Source organism: Aulonocara stuartgranti (assembly GCF_965226115.1).
Source record: "Aulonocara stuartgranti genome assembly, chromosome: 11".
NCBI classification, from domain to species: domain Eukaryota; kingdom Metazoa; phylum Chordata; class Actinopteri; order Cichliformes; family Cichlidae; genus Aulonocara; species Aulonocara stuartgranti.
In genome coordinates, this window is record NC_138947.1 from 288,213 (window position 1) to 310,560 (window position 22,348).

A 22,348-nucleotide genomic window follows, 5' to 3' on the forward strand; every position below is an offset into this window, starting at 1 on the left:
TCCTGTATTATCCTTCTGTGTTACACATTTCGATGTTTTTTTCCTCGCTACCTGGCCTGACCTGTCTCCCCAATGTGATGTTTGTGTATTGTATGTACGGTCGGCAAGGTCTGTCATCTCGGTTGTGGGCAAAAGACCTGCAAATGACAAATAAAGGCTCTCTCATCTCATCATCATCTCATCATGTTATTTTATTTTTAGACACCTCTGTTGCTTGTGAAGCTTGCACTCAAGAATTTCACTCGCATTTACTGTACCAGTGTACCTGCACATGTGATGTGACAATAAAAGTGATTTGATTTGATCTGATTTATGACGCAACCTAGATCTCGGCTGAAGTCTCGGGGTGACGGTGCGTTTGCTCTGGCTGCCCCGGTACTGTGGAATAACCTCGCTCTCGCTATCCGCGCCTCTGACCTTATTACACTGTTTAAATCACGACTAAAGACCCGCTTATTCAATCTTGCCTTTCCTTCTAGTTAACATTTCACTTGTGATTCTACATTATGTACTTTTATGCTTATTTTAAGTCTGTCTGTGTATCTGCTGCTTCTCCTATGCCTCAGTGACAGTGATCTGCTTGCATACCTAGTACTTGCTTTGGTCCTATTTCTATTTACCTTTCTTCTATCATGGATCATTTTAACAAGTTTCCATCATTGTTGGCTTGTCTGGCTGATCTGGTTTTGGAGACTTTCTTAGCAAAGTCTGGCATGTTCAGTTTGATCAGCAATGGTCTGACCGATTCTAACAAAGAAAACAGATCCACATACTGAGAGATGTTACATGTTACAGGTACCAAAGAAGCCTGACTCTGAGGATCTAAGAAGAGTCTGAAAAGGAACTGGCCCATCTGGTCTATATGTGCTTTGTGGATAAATACAAGATCTCATGGTTCATCCATTATGGTGCTCACAGCAGGAGGGCTATAAGTCATTAACTAGAAAAGTTTAACAGCAGCCAGACCAAAAAGAGGAAGATGAATTTTTGCAGGGAGCTGAAGCATGAAGGTCAAAGTCAGCTTAATTTTTCAGGGCTAAATTTCCTCCTTCTCATGAAAACACATGCTGTGTTTTCGTGAAGGGGAATTGAGGAGGAAGCAGGAAGCAGTCCGGATTTAATCATTAGCTGTGAGCTCAAATACAAAGCAGCAGCCCACAGCAGCTTCTATCACTTCAGCTCAAACATGTCAGCATCTACATCTGCAGCAGGGACGGTGGGCAGCGTCTTCGTGGTCACCCACGTGATCCCCGCTACTGAGCCACAAAACACTCCACAGAAGACCAAGTTCAGCCAAGGACGACCGGAGGCCCTGGGGGTGAGACTCTGTAACTGCTCAGAATCACAGTAATAGTACACAGTGTTTGCAGTAAAGCATCTGTGTGGTGCGTACGGTTGTACCCACAGACGGTGCAGATCATGGTTGGCCTGCTGCTCCTCCTGTTTGGGATCATCGTGCTTCCACACTCTGATTTGGAGATTTATAGCGGTGTCTTCTTGTGGGGATCTCTGTCTGTAAGTGTGCTGAGACTCTGTTGGTCTTTTCTCTGCTGTCACTTTACAATTCTGAGGTTTTATGACCAAACTCACTACCAAACACAGAAAATGCATCACCTTTAAGAACGGATACTAAACAACATCGTGGGAAATCGGCTAAACAGGACTTCTTCCCTCCTGTTGAAATTTCTGAACTAATTTCAGTGATTTTGCATGAACAAACAGATTTCATTTCATTTATTTATAAAGCGCATTTAAAACAACACAGAGTTCACCAAAGTGCTGTACAACAGAATAATTAAACAATGACATTAACATCATCAAACAGGTAAGAACATTCGAATAAAAAAATGGTAACTCTCATGCAGTATAGAAAGCCAAAGAGAAAAAATATGTCATAAGATGGGATTTAAAAAGAGTGACAGTTGCTTTTCTAATGTGGAGAGGTAGATCATTCCACATTTTCGGCGCCACACCACAAATGCCTGATCCCCTCTATGAACCATTCTAGACGTGTGTAAGGTAAGCAAATGATCACTTGATTGAAGGGCCCTGAAGGGTGAATAAAGCTGCTAAAGGTCAGACAAATAGTCCAGCGCTTCTGTTGTTACCTCTGAGCAAACTTCAAAAATTACTCCAGCATGTGTGTTAATTTGCTTCAAGCTGCTTTATACTGTGAGGTAAACACCTTATAATATCCAAGACAACCCCCCGCCACAATCAGGCAACCCCTAATCTGTCATGGTACTGGTACCCTGTTAATTCATGATTGTTTTGGTTTTTGGAAATGGTTGGTTAGCTCTCTGGAGCATTCTCTTCCAACTCCGTCTTCCATGTGCAGTCGTCCTCATGATTTACCACTTTGATCTTTGCATCTTTAACTCCCTGTCTCAGTGCTTGAGTTTTCCTGTTATATTTTGGTAACCTTCTGTCCCTCTGTGTTTTTGTGTCTAGTTTTTCTCCCTCTGTCTCATCTTCTCTCAGTCTCATCGTTCGTTTTCTGTGTTCTCCCTCATCCCATGTTCATTAAGCAATGAATTTTTTTACAAGAGCAAAGGTGACATACACAGCAGTGGATTCCCAAGCGCCCGGTGCAAGGTGCCAAATGCAAAAATACTTCCTCCACAACTTCTCCCAAACTATGAAAGCCAGAAACAAGTTTAATATTCAGAAACCTTTACTGAAGCTCACTGCTGTACTATATCATAATAATCTAATACTAAATATAATACTGGCCATATTATATTTACATTACCAAAGTGAGATGACTTTAGTCTCATGAACAACATCAGCTAATTGTTATTTACTAGCTAATCTTAAATGACTGTTCAGCACAGAAATGAAGCCCAACAATCATTTTTACAGTCCCGTGGTCTCAGCCTCAGATACTCAGCTAATCAAAATGATCTCATAAAAAAATGAAAGAACAAAATACATTTTTCTCCTTCATTTCTGTCACACAAGGCTGTATGAAACGTTTCTCGCGGTTAGTATCATGGTTGCTAGGCAACCTGAGCAGCGCGACAAAGGCCAGACCGTCCCATTTCACAAGCCTCTCACTTCGGCACTTCTCGCAGTTCGTAGTACCCACACGCAGACTACTGTATGGTCGCTGAATTGGGACACAGCCCTTGTCTCCTTCACTATGATCAGTGTCAGCTGTGCTCCCACCTGTTTCCTCTCCCTCTGTAGCTGTCCATGTATAATGCTTAGTCTCCCTCTCTTCTTTATCATGTGTTCCCTCATCCTGCATGCACTCCCCCCCCCCCCCCCCCCCCTGTTGTCCATGTTTCCCCTGTAGTTTCTGAGTTTCCTAGTTCCTTCCTTGCTTGAGTTTTTGTATTTTGTATTATTCAATTCCCGAGTATCACCATTAAAGCTCATTCATTGCAGTGAGATTTACTTTAAATATGAGTATCCAGAGTTGGGACCAGGAAGCAGAGTTGCAGTTTTACACGCCTCTTTGCAGCTTCTCTCCTCCTGCTACCCCCCCAAAAACCCATCTCCATAGAGACTGTGTCAGCTCCCAAACAGACAAAAAAACAAACTAAAAACCAGCAACAAACAACTTAAACATAAACAATCACAAAGAAAGAACAATACAGTATCCACATCTGAACCAAAGAGTAAAACAGTGAAATGTGGATGATTAAATATTAGGTCTCTCTCCTCCAAGTCTCTGTTAGTACATGACTTAATAATTGATCAACAAATCGATTTACTCTGCCTTACAGAAACATGGTTGCAGCAGGATGATTATGTTAGTTTAAATGAATCAACACCCCCGAGTCATTCTAACTACCAGAAACCTCGAAGCACAGGCCGAGGGGGCGGTGTGGCAGCAATTTTTCACACCAGCCTATTAATCAACCAAAGACCCAGACAGACTTAATTCATTTGAAAGCCTGATGCTTCGCCTCGTCCACCCCAGCTGTGAAACTCAGAAACCAGTCTTACTTGTTATCATCTATCGTCCACCTGGTCCTTACACAGAGTTTCTGTCTGATTTCTCAGACTTTATATCTAATTTAGTTCTCAGCTCAGATAAAATAATTATTGTGGGTGATTTTAACATCCATGTAGATGCTAACAATGACAGCCTCAACATGGCATTTAATCTGTTATTAGACTCAATTGGCTTCTCTCAAAATGTAAAAGAACCCACCCACCACTTTAATCACACTCTAGATCTTGTTTTAACATATGCATAGAAACTGAACATTTAACAGTGTTTCCTGAAAACCCTCTCCTGTCTGATCATTTCCTGATAACATTTACATTTACAATAATTGATTACACAGCAGTGGAGAGTAGACTTTATCACAGTAGATGTCTTTCTGAAAGTAATTATATATATAAATTATGGAGTTCCACAGGGTTCAGTGCTAGGACCAATTCTGTTTACATTATACATGCTTCCCTTAGGCAGCATCATTAGAAGACATAGCATACATTTACACTGCTATGCAAATGACACCCAGCTCTATCTGTCCATGAAGCCAGATAACACACACCAATTAGTTAAACTGGGACATGTAAGGTAGCGTTAGGCACCACCTATCTGTGCTAACATGGCACCCTGTTTGTGGTCTCTTGCAGTTTGTCTTAGCTGGATCTGTGACTGTATCGGCTGGGAAATCCCTTAATTGTTGTCTGGTGAGTCTAAAAATATCCAACATAGCAGCATAGCTTTCTGTTATCTAGCTCATGTTATTAACTGGACAAATAAATCCAGGTTATAAAGTCCAGCTATAAGTATATTCACATGAAAGATACAGAAACATGAATAGATCTACTGACAGCACAGTACCTTTACCAAAGTAAAGTGATCTCTCTCTTTTCATCTCACACAGTGCTGTCATACAGCACTTCATCTGTCAATTAATATCCATTAATATGTGGATCCTTCCTTTACATTACTTTCATCTTGTAGCTACAGTTGGCAAGCACCTTTTTTTTCTTTTTTCATATGAGCATTGTGGATAAACCTCTGGTCTTTGATGGTACAGTGATGGGAAACCAAACTATGACCTGCTCTTTGTGTGGAAAGAACTCATTAAAAGCCTTCAGTTAATCCAAAATGCTGCAGCAAGAGTCCTGACAGGGACTAGAAAGAGAGAGCAGATTTCTCCTGTTTTGGCTTCCCTTCATTGGCTTCCTGTTAAATCCAGAATTCAAAATCCTGCTCCTCACATACGAGGTCTTAAATAATCAGGCCCCATCTTATCTTAATGACCTTGTAGTACCATATCACCCTATTAGAGCACTTCGCTCTCGCTCTGCAGGCCTACTTGTTGTTCCTAGAGTATTTAAAAGTAGAATGGGAGGCAGAGCCTTCAGTTTTCAGGCCCCTCTTCTGTGGAACCAGCTTCCAGTTTGGATTCAGGAGACAGACACTATCTCTACTTTAAGATTAGGCTTCAAACTCGTTTCTCTAATTCAGAGTCAAGGCTGTGCCCTTGCCAGCTCTCATAGGGTGAGAGATGGAGTATACCACGGGCAGGTCACCAGTCAGATGAAAGTACAATATTAGCAGACTGACAGCATCAAAGTGTGACTGAGAGGAAAACGATTAAAAGTTCTGTTTAGTCAGGTTGGAAAAGAGCCCCATTTCTGTATTTATAAAGTTAATGTGAAGCAGAAAGGAAAGCTGTCCCATCATTAGGACACAGGTCTATAATCAATGTTAAATAAAGTGGTTAAATGTACTTTTTTCAGGATTAAATATTCTCTAACATCTGTTCTAAAACTAGTCTCCACACTGTCCCGTGACTCTGGTGAGCTGCAGTTTCTACAGGTTTAATCTGCCTTTCAGGTGCTGCCAGGTTTTCCAGGTGTGCTGACCCGTTTTGTGCTCTGCAGGTGAGAGGCGCTCTGGGAGCCAATGTTATTGCTGCAGTTACTTCAGCTGCTGCCATCATCATCTACATCCTGGAAGCCTTTTGGCCACATTATGCTTATCATTATTATGGTAGCTCTTACTTGAACACCAGTACCCCCGACTGGTCATTCACTCACAACTATGAAAGGGTAAGACATTTTGTTTTATATTGTACAAAATCTTCTACATGTCTGATTTCAGCCTCTTGATCAAAGCTGCTGAAGGATTTTGGGGGGTGGATCTTGATTGTGGTCACACCTCCTCTGCAGGTACCAGATTCTCAGAAAGCGCTTCAGTGCTCTGTGTTCAGATGAGGGAGTTTTTAAAGACAGGAGAATCAGAGGAGCATTGAACATCGTTCTGATTTAGAAAACTACAGACCTGCTGCCAGTAACATCCATGTAAAAAGCAGCAGCTAACAGGGCATCTGAAGGACAGACGTCACTCAGTGGTTGTGTGGCGCAGAAGCAGCCCTGTTATTCTGTGTAAGAGCTGAAATGTATGTTTGATAAAGGAGGGATAGAATTTGGTTATTAGAAAAAGGGATTTCATGCAGTCACAGTGTACTAACATCTAAATGATCCCTGCATACTGGAATGACTGAACAGGTTGAATCATGCCTTAGGTGCACCAAGGTGAAAGAAAGCCATCATCACTTTTACTACAGTCTTCTTTCCCAGCGTTCACTAACATGGCCTCTTATGTAGTATTTATTTTACCCTCCAGTGTTGTGACTAAATTATCCAGATGCCTGTAGAGGACAGTGCCATCTAGATGGCAGCTTGAACAGTTGTGTTTTTTCAGGAGCTCCGAAAGACCGCAAAATTTGCTAAGTAACTTTATTCTCCTTCCACTCGAACTATAACTATGGATGCCCAAAAGGTTATTAAGAATGCAAAGCTGCAATTTGTGTCGTCAAACCCCAATGCTAAGACGTCTTCGCATGCTAAAGTCAGTGACCATGGCTATGCTAGCACTGAAGCTGCCAACGTGGGCCTAAACAAGCAAGAACGGGGAGCAGACTCGGCGCCGCCAACTCCATCAAAACAACCGCCAGAGGAGAAGAGAACAAAATCTTCAGAGAAGGAAGATGATATCTCCAATAAAACTATTTTTGAAGCCATTCTGGGAAGAAGAAATTTGAAGTACAACTGGAAGATATCAAGGAACAAAACAGACAAAGTGCAGCTATGGTTGCCAGCTTGATTAAGGCTGTAGAGTTTAATGCTGCAGAGATAGTCGATTGCAAACTGAAAGTTGTTAAACTGGCAAATGCGAATGAACAGCTGCTTAAAGAAAATGAAGACTTGAAAAGAAGAGTGAGAGAACGAGCGCTACTGAATGAGGTGGTGCTTAAAGCTGAAAGGGGTGAAGGAAGACAAAGATGAAAACATTAGAGTGAAGGTTCTGCAAACGCTTCAGAAGATTGCCCCTGACTCGGACTTAGAAGAGGCCGTTGATATTGTCCATCACTTAGGGAAACGAGTTGATGGCAGAAACAGAAACATCATTATTCTATTCACACAGAGGCGAATTAAAGAAGAATTGTGGAGGCGCACCAAAGACTCTTCAACCTGCAAGCAAGAAGGCATCAGCTTCGCAGAGATGTTGCCGCAGGAGGACATACAAGATCGACAGCGCCTATGGCCTCTGGTGGAGGAAGCAAGACGTGCGGGTAAACGAGCCTACTGTCGTGGTCCACATGCCTTCATTGATGGACGCAAAGTTGAGGAAAGACAGGAGAACTAAAAATGACAAAAACTGAAATAGTGGAAACTTGTTCGCGGTCTGAGGAGCTCAGCATTTAGTACTTTTTTTTTCTTCTTTTTCTCACGTGGTGAGTGATATTCTGTCTATAGTTCATGTTGAATGTTAACATTTGTTTTGGTTCTTTAAATGTCAGGGGTTTAAGAGAATCTGTTAAAAGAAAAGCCTTATTTTTGTACTGCAGAGGTAAAAAATCAAACTGTATTTTTCTACAACAGACTCATTTATCTGATAGTGATGTATCTTTTTGGTCAAACCAATGGGGCAGCAAAATCCTGTTCAGCCATGGCTCAACGAGGTCGGGGGGTGTAGCGATTTTATTCAATAACTTTCCCGGGGATCTTGTAATACAACGGACTGACTTGAATGGTCATTGGTTGATTGCGGCAATGAGAGTTGAAAGTTTGTTTTTCATTTTAGTCAATGTTTATGGATATAATAATGAAAGTCAGAATAAAATTATGTTAGAAGATATAACTTCAAATATTTTTGAACTTAAAGATCGATACCCTACAGAATACATTTTAATGGGTGGTGATTGGAATATGACTCCTGATGAATGGACTGATAGATGGCCCCCAAGGACAGGTAGACCACAAAAAATAACCTAATTATAGATTTTTTGATAAACAACAATTTGACAGATATTTGGAGAGTAAGAAATCCAGGAATTAAGAGCTTTTCCTGGTTTAAACCAAATGGAGCTTGTAAGTCTAGAATAGACTATTGGCTAGGAAGTGACATCATTCTTAACCACACTGTTGATGTCAAATGCACCTCTTTCAGATCATTGCTTTATTGAACTGTGCTTAGAATCGGAAATTAGACAATCAAATAAAAGAAGTTATTGGAAGTTCAATGCCAAACTTTTACAAAATGAAGACTACTGCAACATAGTCAAAAAAATTATAAAAGATATTATGGCTGATCATCTAATTGTAGGATATATCAGTAAATGGGAATTCATTAAATTCAAAATTAGAGAATTTAGTATTCAATTCAGTAAAAACACAAGTCAAAAGCAAAGAGAATATGAATGTAAATTATTCCAAGAAATTACTTATTGCTGTAGTAAAGATGATCTAAATATCCAAGAAAGGAGTAAACTTATGGAGTTGCAAACTAAATTAGATCAGCTCTACCTAAATAAAGCAGAAGGAGCTTTTGTGCGTTCATGGGCCAAGTGGATTGAGGAGGGGGAAAGAAATTCCTCATATTTTTTTAATTTAGAAAAGAGCAGACAGAAAAGAAATTTTATATCTTCTCTGTTAATTGATGGCATTGAATGTGACGACCCTAAAATTTTGGAGAATGAAATTTATACATTCTGTTCCAATTTATACAGATTGTGATGTCTTTTTTGATCAAATAGATAATTTGATCCCTAAAATTGATGAATCGTTTCAGGAATTTTGTGAATCTGACTTCAGAATTGAAGAGTTAGATGCATCTGTTAAGAAAATGGCACTTAATAAATCCCCTGGTCCAGATGGGCTTACAGTTAATTTCTTCCAATTTTTTGGGGAAGACTTAAGAGAAATTTTATTCAAAGCTGTACTGGCCAGTATTGAAAAGGGAGAATTGATGTCTAGCATGAAACAAGGATTAATTACATTAATTACCAAACCAAACAAAGATAAACGACAATTGGATAACTTAAGGCCCATAACTTTATTAAATACAGATTACAAAATTTTCTCTAGCTCAGTTGCAACAAGGCTTAAGCAAGGGGTTTCAAGTTTAATTAGTGAGACACAATCAGGGTTTCTGAAAGACAGGAACATTCATAATAATATCATATTGGTTTTAGACTTACTGGACTACAATGATCTGATTAGTGATGACAGTTTTATTCTTTTCTTGGACTTTTATAAAGCTTTCGATTCAGTAGAACATCCTTTTATTTTAGAAACACTAACTCTATTTGGATTTGGGGATAAATTTAGGAAGATAATAGATATACTGTATAATAATAATAATAATAATAATAATAATAATAATAATAACAAGTAAGATAGAGAATAGGAGGAGGATAATAGAAATAGGACCAAAGCAAGTACTAAGTATGCAAGCAGATAACTGTCACTGATACATAGGAAAGCAACAGGTACAGAGCAAACAAGAATTTAAATGAGTATAAAAGTGCATAATATGAAATCATAAAAGAAATATTAACTAGAGGGAAAGGGAAGATTGAATAAGTGGGTTTTTAATATATAATGATATAAACAGCTCTGTGTCGTTAGGCTATGGCACTGGTAAAAGATTTAGCGTCAAAAGAGGAATCAGGCAAGGGTGTGGAAGCTCTCCGTTGTTGTTCATAATGGTTGTGGAGATGTTCGCAATTCTAATTAAAAACAGCAGCGTTGCCGGAATTGAGATTATGGATAATTTTTTAATAATTAGTCAACTTACGGATGACACTACTCTTAAAAAATGAACATCAGATTCCCCTGGTAAAACAAATAATCACTACATTCTCAAAAGCTTCAGGCTTAAAGTTAAATTTAAATAAATGTGAACTATTGGCGTTAAAGGAGTGTAATTCACAATTACTGTACGATATAGAGGTGAAGAAGGAGGTAAAATATTTGGGCATCACAATTTCAAAAGATCACAAAGTCTTAGAAAAAGTAAATATTTCAGATAATGTCTGTGAAGGTTCTCTTTTTTGTCTGTTTGTTTTTTGTTTTTTTTGGCCTGTCCCGTTTGGCTCTTTTGCATCAGAATTGTTGTCTAAAGGCAAAGAAAGATGCCCAACGGATTTACTTTACCAAATTGACCATCCCAGCCTTACTGTAATGGTCCATTTGATTCACCTTTTATTGTTTATTTTATTTTCAATACGGGACAGACTTGACTGGGGGAAAGAAGGGGAGAAAGAAAGAGGGAAAGAGAAACAGCTGAGAAGAGGGACGGGGGAGAAGGGCAAAAAACAAAAACCAACAGAACGGGCAGAAAAAAAAAGAAGAAAAAAAATGCATATATCGATCACCTGGATCACCTGCTGAGAAAGAAAAAAGAAAACAAGCAGAAGAGAACAAGAGTAATAGAATAAACAGCATCACAATGATATATGGGAATATGACAGTAAATACTAAATGTTAAACATTATTGTGCAGCACATAAGATCAACAGAACACAGTGTGCTTTGAGGTAGGAGCCAAAAAGGGTGTAGTTTGTGGGTGTGATCACCCGTGTGTACACCTGTGAGCATGGACGCTTGTTTTTTTTTAAAAAAGGTTCCTTCATGTAATAATCTGCTAGAGGGTGTGGGGGGGCCACAGCCCCGTCCTCCAGGGCATGAAGCAGGTATGGAGGAGATCAAAACTCCAGACATCCAGAGGCCCCCAGAACACAAGAGACCAAAGAAGACCAACAGAGGGGCAGCCGCGCCACTGTCCCAGAAAGAGCTGAGGAGAGTCCCAGATGAGGGCTCACTCAGCAGCCGCGGAGCAGAAGCCAGGGGGAGTTGCAGTGACGCGCCCGTGAGCTCCGCCGGCAGCCAGCTGCGCCTGAGTGACCGAGCCCCAGGCCGAGAGGCCGGGGGCACCCCACCTCCGAAGTGGCCCGAGCGAGCCCCAGGCTCCAGGCCCCGATAAGCGGCCGCCAAGGAGTGAGCCGGTGTGTACCTGGACGCCCATCCCCGGACACAAAGAACCACCAACGCACCGATGTCTGAGGGGGTCCGCCACTGGCAGGGGAAGTGGTGGTGGGGGGAGATAGGCCTCCAAACCTTGGAGGGCCTGAGATGTCCCCAGAGAGGTGGCGTCTGATACCCAACCTGACATATAGACACAGACATACAGGCACACACAGACACAAACATCCATTCCCACCCTCATGCTCTCATATGCACTTACTCCACACTCAACCAACGTGGAGACAGACATAAAGAGACGCTGTACACACGATCACACTCCCCAAGCGTACTCTACGAACCGGGTCTAGGTACCCTTGCCCCTGGAGGGGGGAACTGCACCCAGTGAAGGTTCTCAGTCATCCAGGTCATCGTAGTCAAAGGAGCTTGCAAAGAAAAGTGTCTGGACTTCTTTAAGTTGCTTGAAGACGTTTCACCTCTCATCCGAGAAGCTTCTTCAGTTCTAAGCTCAAATGGTGGAGAGTCCCAGATATAAACCCGGTGGGAGTTTCCCCCCACAGAGGGACAAAAGGACCCCTGATGATCCTCTAATCGCCTGAGCCAAGGTGTGAAACTGGGTGTGGGTCCCAATCAGCCAGAGTTTCGGGTGAATGTGCAGTAGTAGCAGCAAGCAGGTGAATTCTGTACATTAATATGAATAGATATCTGACTATTTTACAGGATAGACAATATAAACATATTTAAAATTAAAGGAATTGAAATGTACATTGTGCCTTGGTTTAGTGTCTGGAAGAGTCCTGTCTCAGTCAATTATAGATGATGTGAGAGGGCGGGTGTGTGTGTTTAGGGCACGGATGGCTTGGGGATAGAAGCTCCTCTTGAGTCTCTCTGTCCTTGCCCGGAAGATGCGGAACCTTCTACCAGATTGCAGAAGTTGGAACAGTTTGTTGCCAGGATGGGACGGGTCCTTCAGTATCTGCGCTGCTCTAGTCCGGCATCTCCTGGTGTAGGTGTCCTGAAGCGGGGGGAGAGCAATCCTGCAGCAGCGTTCTGCTGTACGGATCACTCTCTGGAGAGCTTTTTGGTCCTTCACACAGCTGTTCCCAAACCACGATGTCATGTTCTGTGTGAGGATGCTCTCCACAGCGCCTGTATAGAAAATCCTGAGGATCTTTGGAGAGACCCTGAACTTCCTCAGTTGTCGTAGGTGATACAGGCGCTGCCTAGCCTTTTTGGTCTGGACCTGAATGTGGGCAGCCCATGTCAGGTCTGAGGAGATGTGGACACCAAGATACTTGAAGGACTGCACCCTCTCCACTGGAGCTCCATTGATGATAATGGGCTTGTAGTCTCTGTGCTGACCCCTTCTGAAGTCCACCACCAGCTCCTTGGTCTTGCTGACGTTCAGCTGGAGGTGGTTGTCCTGGCACCACGATGCCAGATTCTTCACTTCATCCATGTAGGCCGCCTCATCGTTGTTGGAGATGGCACCCAACACCACTGTGTCATCAGCAAACTTCACAATGGTGTTGGAGCCATGGGTGGCCACACAGTCTGAAGTGTAGAGGGAGTAGAGCAGTGGCGAGAGGACACATCCCTGAGGTGCTCCTGTGTTGATGGTGATGCTGTTGGAGAAGCACCTGCCCACCCTCACCACCTGAGTTCTGCCAGTGAGGAAGTCCAACACCCATGCACACAGACGGCTGTTAAGTCCCAGATCCCTGAGCTTTGTGAACAGTCTGCAGGGCACTATTGTGTTAAACGCTGAACTGTAATCAACAAACAGCATTCGCACATAGTTACCCTGTTTCTTGTCCACGTGGCTGAGAGTAGTGTGTAGGACGTGGGCGATGGCATCCTCTGTGGATCTGTTGGATCTGTAGGCAAACTGCAGCGGATCTGTGGTGTCTGGGATGGAGGAGGAGATGATGTTCTTCAGCAGCCTCTCAAACACCTTCATTACTACCGAGGTCAGTGCAACTGGCCGGTAATCGTTCAGGGATGAGGGTTTGCTGTGCTTGGGCACAGGGATGATGGTGGATCTTTTGAAGCATGTGGGGACCACAGACTTCGCCAGGGACTCGTTGAAGATGTAAGTGAACACACCTGCTAGCTGGTCAGCACAGCAGCGCAGCAGACGGCCGGTGATGCCGTCTGGCCCCGCCGCTTTCCTTGTGTTCACTCTCCTCAGTGCCGCTTGGACGTCATGCTCCGCGATGCTGGTCACCGGTCTCTCGCTGATGACGTCACTGTCCTCGGTAGTCAGGCGGTAGATAGCATTAGCCGCCTGGCTAACCTCGAAACGGGCGTAGAACCGATTCAGCTCGTTGGTGAATGCAGAGTCGGCGTTGATCGGCGCAGTGTCCCTGGCTTTGTAGTCCGTAATGGTGCGTAGTCCGTGCCACATACTCCGTGTGTCGCCCTGGTGGAAGCGGGACTCCACACGTTCCCGGTACCGGCGTTTGGCATCTCTCACCGCGCGCCGCACGCCGTATGAGGCCGCTTTGTAGGCGCTCATATCGCCAGTGGCGAGACCCGCGTTGTAGGAGGCGGTCCTGGCGTTTACTGCAGTGCGGATCGATCTGTCCATCCACGGTTTCTGGTTTGGGAATGTGGTGACTCTCGCAGTGGGGATAATCTCCTCCGCTAGCATATTGACGAAGCATACTGCTACTTCCGTAAACTCGTTGATGTCGACTACGCATGCTCTGAACATGTCCCAGTCTACGTCGTTGAGTGCGTCCTGTAGCGTAGCTTCTGATTGGGCAGTCCACCGTTTTACTTCCTTCGTGGTCACGTCTTCCCTCCGTATGCTTTGTTTATACTGGGGAATGAGGAAGATGGCGTTGTGGTCAGACTTCCCAAAAGCCGGGTGTGAGACAGCTTTGTAGCCCTGCTTGTATGGCGTGTAGCAGTGATCCAAAATCCGATCCCCTCTCGTTGGACACGAGACATGCTGGTAAAAGTTTGGCATGACTTGTCTGAGGTTCGCTTTGTTAAAGTCTCCTGCTACAATGAGGGCTGCGCCCGGGTCCTTGTTTTGAAGCGAGCTCAGCACATCATGTAATTCGGACAAAGCCATACCTGTGTCCGCTTGGGGTGGGATGTAGACCGCCGTGGCGATGACTGAGGTGAACTCACGGGGCAGATAGAAAGGGCGGCACTTAATGCTCAGGAACTCCAGATGTGGCGAGCAGCCGCTGGAGAGAGTAGAAATGCTCCTGGCATCACACCACTTTCTGTTTACCATGAAACACACTCCTCCACCTTTGGTTTTGTTCGACTCTGCCGTTCTGTCCGCGCGGAGCACAAAGAATGAATCCGACGGAGTTACGGCCTGGTCCGGCACGGTGGGGGTCAGCCATGTCTCCGTGAAGCACAGAATGTTGCAGTCCCTCATGTCACATTGGAAGGTGACCCTTGCTCTTAGGTCATCAAGCTTGTTCTCCATGGATTGTACATTGGCCAGTAGGATACTGGGCAGTGGTGCGCGATGCGCCTGCTGTCTCAGTCTGTTCCTAATACCAGCGCGTTTTCCCCGGCGCTTCTTTGTTCTGCGCCTCGGATGAGCGGCCCCTCCTTTGTTGTTCTCCGCGCCGCGTAGAATCTCTGGCGGCCAGGAAGGGTCAGGTTTAAAAGTGTCCAAGATTAGATGTGCAACCTTGGCACCGATGTTTACAAGTGATCCGCTGTCGTATACTATAAGACTAGAGGATTTTGGGATGTAAACCAGAGCAAAAAATAAGTAAAAAACAAGAAAAGTGGATAGTCGGAGCGGAGCAGTCAGTAAGGCGTCTGGACGTGGCCGCGCCATCTTGGAAAATGGGTGACACGGGGGAGCCCATGGCACAGCCATGTTTTTGTCTGTAGAAACCCTCGTTGTACTTGAAATATGTAGTGGTGAGGCAGAGGTCTAACAGTGTGCAGATCTGATCGGGTGTGAAGTTGGTCCTGTCCTCCAAGGAGCTGTCTTCTTGTAGTCGTTTTCTGACAGTCTCCACGGCCTCCGTGGTGGGTATGCAAGTGAAGAGAAAGACTACATCAAAGGACACCATGGTTTCATCTGGATCCAGGGTAAGTTTCTGGACCTTGTCGGTGAAGTCGGTGGAGTTCTTGATGTGGTGTGGGGTGTAGCCTGACACGCTCCTCGACATGTGCAAAAAAATTGGGAGGGGGGGGAGGTGTAGAGGAAGAACGTTATATCAGAATCAGAATCAGAATCAGAATACTTTATTGATCCCTGGGGGAAATTATTTTTTGTTACAGTGCTCCATTTTAAACCAACATTAAGACAAGACAGACAATACACTAACTAAGAATAGTACAATATATACATATATATACATACATACATACATAAGTCACTTATATATATATATATATATATATATATATGTATATATATATATATATATATATATATATATACATATATATATATAAAACACCCAGCACGCCCCTGCGGGCGGTTTATCCTTCAAGCTCGGGTCCTCTACCAGAGGCCTGGGAGCTTGAGGGTCCTGCGCAGTATCTTAGCTGTTCCCAGGACTGCGCTCTTCTGGACAGAGATCTCCGATGTTGTTCCCGGGATCTGCTGGAGCCACTCGCCTAGCTTGGGAGTCACCGCACCTAGTGCTCCGATTACCACAGGGACCACCGTCACCTTCACCCTCCACATCCTCTCGAGCTCTTCTCTGAGCCCTTGGTATTTCTCCAGCTTCTCGTGTTCCTTCTTCCTGATATTGCTGTCATTCGGAACCGCTACATCGATCACTACGGCCGTCTTCTTCTGTTTGTCTACCACCACTATGTCCGGTTGGTTAGCCACCACCATTTTGTCCGTCTGTATCTGGAAGTCCCACAGGATCTTAGCTCGGTCATTCTCCACCACCCTTGGGGGCATCTCCCATTTTGACCTCGGGACTTCCAGGTTATACTCGGCACAGATGTTCCTGTACACTATGCCGGCCACTTGGTTATGGCGTTCCATGTATGCCTTGCCTGCTAGCATCTTGCACCCTGCTGTTATGTGCTGGATTGTCTCTGGGGCATCTTTACACAGCCTGCACCTGGGGTCTTGCCTGGTGTGATAGACCCCAGCCTCTATGGATCTTGTGCTCAGAGCTTGTTCTTGTGCTGCCATGATTAGTGCCTCTGTGCTGTCTTTCAGTCCAGCTTTGTCCAGCCACTGGTAGGATTTCTGGATATCAGCCTCCTCTATCTGCCGGTGGTACATACCGTGCAGGGGCCTGTCCTTCCATGATGGTTCCTCGTCTCCCTCCTCTTTCTTGGGTTTCTGCTGCCTGAGGTATTCACTGAGCACTCGGTCAGTTGGGGCCATCTTCCCAATGTATTCTTGGATGTTCCTTGTCTCATCCTGGACTGTGGTGCTGACACTCACCAGTCCCCGGCCCCCTTCCTTCCGCTTAGCGTACAGCCTCAGGGTGCTGGACTTGGGGTGAAACCCTCCATGCATGGTAAGGAGCTTTCTTGTCTTTATGTCAGTGGCTTCTATCTCCTCCTTTGGCCAGCCTATTACCCCAGCAGGGCACCTGATCACGGGCAGGGCGTACGTGTTGATGGCCCGGATCTTGTTCTTACCATTCAGCTGACTCCTCAGGACTTGCCTGACCCTCTGCAGGTACTTGGTGGTTGCAGCTTTTCTAGCGGCCTCTTCATGGTTCCCATTTGCCTGCGGGATCCCCAAGTACTTGTAACTGTCCTCTATGTCTGCAATGTTGCCTTCTGGTAGTTCAATCCCCTCAGTTCTGACTACCTTCCCTCTCTTTGTTACCATCCGGCTACACTTCTCCAGTCCGAACGATATATATATATATATATATATATATATATATATATATATATATATATATATATATATATATATATATATATATATATATATATATATTCATATTAATGTACAGAATTCACCTGCTTGCTGCTACTACTGCACATTCACCCAATGTATATAAAGCCAGGTATGAAAATCCAACCAAAATATTTGTATAAAATTGCACAAAAAAATAGATGGTTAATCCTCCTCTTCTGTTTCACAAAATACACAATTACCAGTTTCTATTTTGAATCTATCACCAAGGAGTCTATTTGTCGGGTAAATTTTATTCAAAATTTTAAATTGGACTTCTTTCCCTTTAGGAGGGATAGGGAAGGTTAACTGAATACCATATATATATATATATATATATATATATATATATATATATATATATATATATATTAGGGGTGCAACGATATTCGTATCGATATTGAACCGTTCGATACAGTGCTTTCGGTTCGGTACGCATATGTATCGAACAATACAACATTTGTGTGTGTTTAGGGCACGGATGGCTTGGGGATAGAAGCTCCTCTTGAGTCTCTCTGTCCTTGCCCGGAAGATGCGGAACCTTCTACCAGATTGCAGAAGTTGGAACAGTTTGTTGCCTGGATGGGACGGGTCCTTCAGTATTGGGACCCACACCCAGTTTCACACCTTGGCTCAGACGATTAGAGGATCATCAGGGGTCCTTTTGTCCCTCTGTGGGGGGAAACTCCCACTAGGTTTATATCTGGGACTCTCCACCATTTGACCTTAGAACTGAAGAAGCTTCTCGGATGAGAGGTGAAACGTCTTCAAGTAACTTAAAGAAGTCCAGACGCTTTTCTTTGCAAGCTCCTTTGACTATTTCAGATAATGTTGACAAATGTAAGACAATCTTAAATAAGTGGTTACAAAGAGACATCACAATTTTTGGAAGAATATTATTAACCAAAATGGACAGTTTATCTAGATTTATATATCCAGCTTACTCTTTATCAATATCAAATAAAGTTATTAAAACAATTAATAGCTTGAATTTTAATTTTATTTGGAGGAATAAGTGCCATTATATATCTAAAGATGATTTGGTTAAACCATACATTGAAGGCGGTGGAAACGCAATTGATTTTGATATAATGAATGGTGTTTTGAAACTTAAATGGTTAAAATCCTTCCTAAATAATCCACACTCCATTTGGTTTTTTATACCAAGTAAGGTCTTTAACACACTGGGGGGTATCGACTTTCTCCTAAAGTGTGACTTTGAAATTACTAAGCTACCTGCTAAACTCTCTGAATTCCATAAACAGGTCCTTCTTTGTTGGAAAATGTTATTTAAACATAATTTCACTCCACATAATAGCCCAATTTGGAACAATAGATATATACTGATGAACAGAAAATCTATTTTTATTCAAGATTGGTTATCAAAAGGTGTTTGAGCAATTGTCCATTTTGTAGATGAGGAGGGGCATGTTCTAGGACATCAAGATTTTTGCCAAAAGTTTAATATCCAATGTTCTAAAAGTAAATTTAATCGGGTTATAAAATCCATTCCATTGTCACTTAAAAACATAGTTGTAAATGATATAATATATTCTGACATCTCCCCCAAGTTAAGGCAATTATATATATATGGTATTCAGTTAACCTTCCCTATCCCTCCTAAAGGGAAAGAAGTCCAATTTAAGATTTTGAATAAAATTTACCCGACAAATAGACTCCTTGGTGATAGATTCAAAATAGAAACTGGTAATTATGTATTTTGTGAAACAGAAGAGGAGGATTAACCATCTATTTTTTTTGTGCAATTTTATACAAATATTTTGGTTGGATTTTCATACCTGGCTTTATTCCAGTGGGAGTCAAATTACCCCATTTACCTTAAATATGATAATGTTTGGAGTGTTTTTGAAAGAAAAGAAAGCTAATTATGGTGTTAATGTGTTATTAGTCTTGTGCAAGCAATTTATACATAAATGTAATTTTTTTAACACCAAACCAACACGAGCTTACTGGAAAAACGACTTAAACCTGTTGGTTAAATCTTAAGATAAGATAAGATAACCTTTATTAGTCCCACGTGGGAAATTTGTTTTGTCACTGCAGGAAGTGGATAGTGCAAAAGTTATATAGCAAAAATTAGAATACAATAAGAATAAAATACTGTACACAGTAGAATAAATAGAATAAAATATACAATAGGATAAAAATAAAATACAAATGCTATTTGTATTCTGCACTGACTTTAGTTAAAAACAAAAAGTCTGTTTTTTTTGTTTCCTTTTTGGAAGATTTTGAGTTAATAATCTGTTAAGTTTTATGACCCCATTTTTATATCTTCTTTTTCCTATGTATGAAAGTTGCTAATATGTAAGGAATGTCTATTCTCTGAATGTGTAATATCTGGTGCATTTTGTTTGTATGTTGATTTTGCTAATAAAAAAAAAGAAGAACATTTAGAGCAGCTGTGTCTGCCAATCAAACGAGTACAGAAAACTTGCATGACAGTCAGGTCTCAGACAGAAGTGCTGCCATCCCATCGCTGACGCTCACATCACCTACTACCAACAGTAAAAAAGTGTAATGTGTAGGTTTACGGCGCATTTAGCAGAAAGTGCTCTTTAGTCCGGTTCCTTCAAGCAAAAATAGTCTGAAAAGTGTGGCGACTGGTTTAACATTAATGTGGAAACTTTTGAAGCGATGACGTTCTCTCCTGTTATAAATGATCATCATTATTATGATTCATGTCCTTTTTATTGAGAGTTTTATTCTGTGTCTAGATTTACTGCGATTGACTGTGGTCTCTAATTGTTCCTGTTTATCATTAGAGGCTATCAGTATTTCTTGCTACAATAATTAAGCCCTTTTCCATTAGTACCTGCTCGGGTTGGCGTGGCATGGCTTGACGTGGTTTTTAGGGTTTTCCATTAGGTCACAGATGTCGAACTCCAGGCCTTGAGGGTAGGTGTCGTGCAGGTTTTAGATGTGTCCTTGGTAATTTAGCCATTTAAATTGCTAAATTACCTCCTCAACATGTCTTGAAATTCTCCAGAAGCCTGGTAATGAACTAATCATTTGATTCAGGCATGTTGACCCAGGGTGTTATCTAAAACCTGCAGGACACCGGCCCTCAAGGCCTGGAGTTCAACACCCCTGCATTAGGTGGTGGTTCCTGATAGCAGGTACTTTTTTAGTACCTACTTGGATCAAGGTTATCTGAAAATGTGCTACCGGTTGGCTTGTCAGTGGCACCACTCCATGAGTCATGAGAGCGTCTCCTTTGTGAAAATCGAAGCTGCCATTTTTAAAATGGCAAAGAGGGAAACGACTGCACAGAAACAACACTGCGGTCCCCGAGTCCGACAAAAAGCCACAGACCGAGCAGCAAGTAGAAAATGGCGTTCATGCTGCATATAAATGACATCACAGGACATTCAGCCGTGTTGCTGTAATTGTCCCACGCACATGAGGTGGTACTCAAGTCGCCTCAGCCTGATCTGAGTAGGTTCTAATGGAAAGGGCTAAAAGCACAGGGGTGTTTTTATCCTCCCAGGTCCAGAGAGCTGTTCTGGCTGTTTTCTGTCTCCTGGAGTTTATCGTTTCCATCTGTATCGCTGCCTTTGGCTGCTACGCTTTGTGTCCCTCCACTGATCAGGTGAGTCCACCTGTGTCCACCTGAATCAGCTCAGTCTTTTCACATTCTTCATGTTTCCAATTCAAACCTTAACAGCTGTGTCTTTTGGGTTGTTTTTAGCCAATCATCTTTATCAACAAATCGCTCGAAGCTGCTTCAGAGGTCCCATGTACATACGAATCCCCACCTGTGTCAGAAGCCCCACCCCCTTCAGAGATCAGCTATGAGGTGTGTTGTTGAGGTGGGAAGCTGGGGCCTGTACTAAGATGTTTCCTCATCTGGCTTCACTTATCCTAACACAGGAAGTGGTCATCAACTAAGTAAATCAACCAAAGTTTATTGAGCATAATTACATGCAAAGGGCAGAGTTTGCGACATGTGACCAGCCTGAAAGATGGACAGGTGTGCTGACACAGAGCGGCTGATTTTACACAAATGTGTAATATCATAAAAACATGAAGCTTGAACACAGACTGCAGACAGCAGAGTGTGCGAGAGCTTTAAGAGCTGCTGTTTAATAAAGTTTATTTGAAGGAGAGACAGATATGGGTGAACAGACTCCGCATGTGACTCAGAGTCAGGATGACCTGATGGTGTGTGTGTGTGATCTCACCACCTGCTGACCAATCAGTTCACCAGAAAATGGTGTCATCACTCCTGGAGGATCCATCAAAGCTGTGTGTGCAGACAGTGATAAGCAATAATAGTGTGTACTTGTGTAGGACTGAGTACTGCAGAAACTCAGAATAAGTGACAGTCATATACAGACTGTGCAAGATTAAAAAAATCAAAATAAAATAATAATAACATCAATAAGCAGCAGTGTCCAACTGTAACGACAAACTTCAAATTAACATAAAAATCTCAAAGTTAAATCTCAAACTCTCTATGTCTGTCACACTCAAATGTTTCGGATCAAACAACTTTAAATATTAGACAAAGATAACAAAGGTAAACACAAAATACAGGAAAAACTCCCAAACCTACAAGGCCCTGTGTGAAAGAGTGATTGCCCCCTAAACCTAATAACGGGTTGGGCCATCCTTAGCAGCAACAACTGCAATCGAGCATTCGTATTACTTCATTGAGTGTTTCACAGCTGTGGAGGAATTCTGGCCCACTCGTCTTTGCAGAATTGTTGTAATTCAGCCACACTGGATGATTTTCAAGCATGAACGACCTTTTTAAGGTCACGCAGCATCTCAATCAGAGTCGGGTCAAGAGTTTGACCAGCTCACTGTAAAGTCTTCATTTTGTTCTTCTTAAGCTGTTCAAAGGTGGACTTGCTGCTTTGTTTTGATCGTTGTCCTCTTGCTGAAACCAAGTGCGTTTCAGCTTCACCCAGTCTCTTTCTTATGGTGGAGTCATGAACTCTGACCTTAACTGAGGCAAGTGAGGCCTGCAGTTCTTTGGCTGTTGTTCTGGGGTCTTTGGATGAGTCATGGCTGCGCTCTTGGGGTAATTTTGGTCAGTCACTCCTGGGAAGGTTCACTACTGTTCCATGTTTTTTGTGGATAATGGCTCTCACTGTGGTTTACTCGAGTCCCAGAGCCTTTAAAACCTTTTCCAGACTAACTGATCTCAATAATTTTGTTTCTGTTTTGTTCGTAATTTACTTCGATCATGCCATGATGTCTGTCT

At 42.7% G+C, this 22,348-nt stretch overlaps 1 protein-coding gene across 1 annotated transcript; it reads left to right on the plus strand.

Moving 5' to 3' along the window:
- Nucleotides 1-1,141: 1,141 nt before the first annotated feature.
- LOC309717976 (membrane-spanning 4-domains subfamily A member 15-like) lies at nt 1,142-20,947 on the plus strand (the record flags this gene model as incomplete). The annotated part of the gene is made up of 6 exons (XM_082552917.1): nt 1,142-1,318; nt 1,408-1,515; nt 4,597-4,653; nt 5,860-6,027; nt 20,627-20,728; nt 20,828-20,947. Exons 1-6 carry the CDS (start codon nt 1,187-1,189, stop codon nt 20,945-20,947), a joined length of 687 nt encoding a protein of 228 aa, XP_082409043.1. The 5' UTR covers nt 1,142-1,186.
- Nucleotides 20,948-22,348: the final 1,401 nt, after the last annotated feature.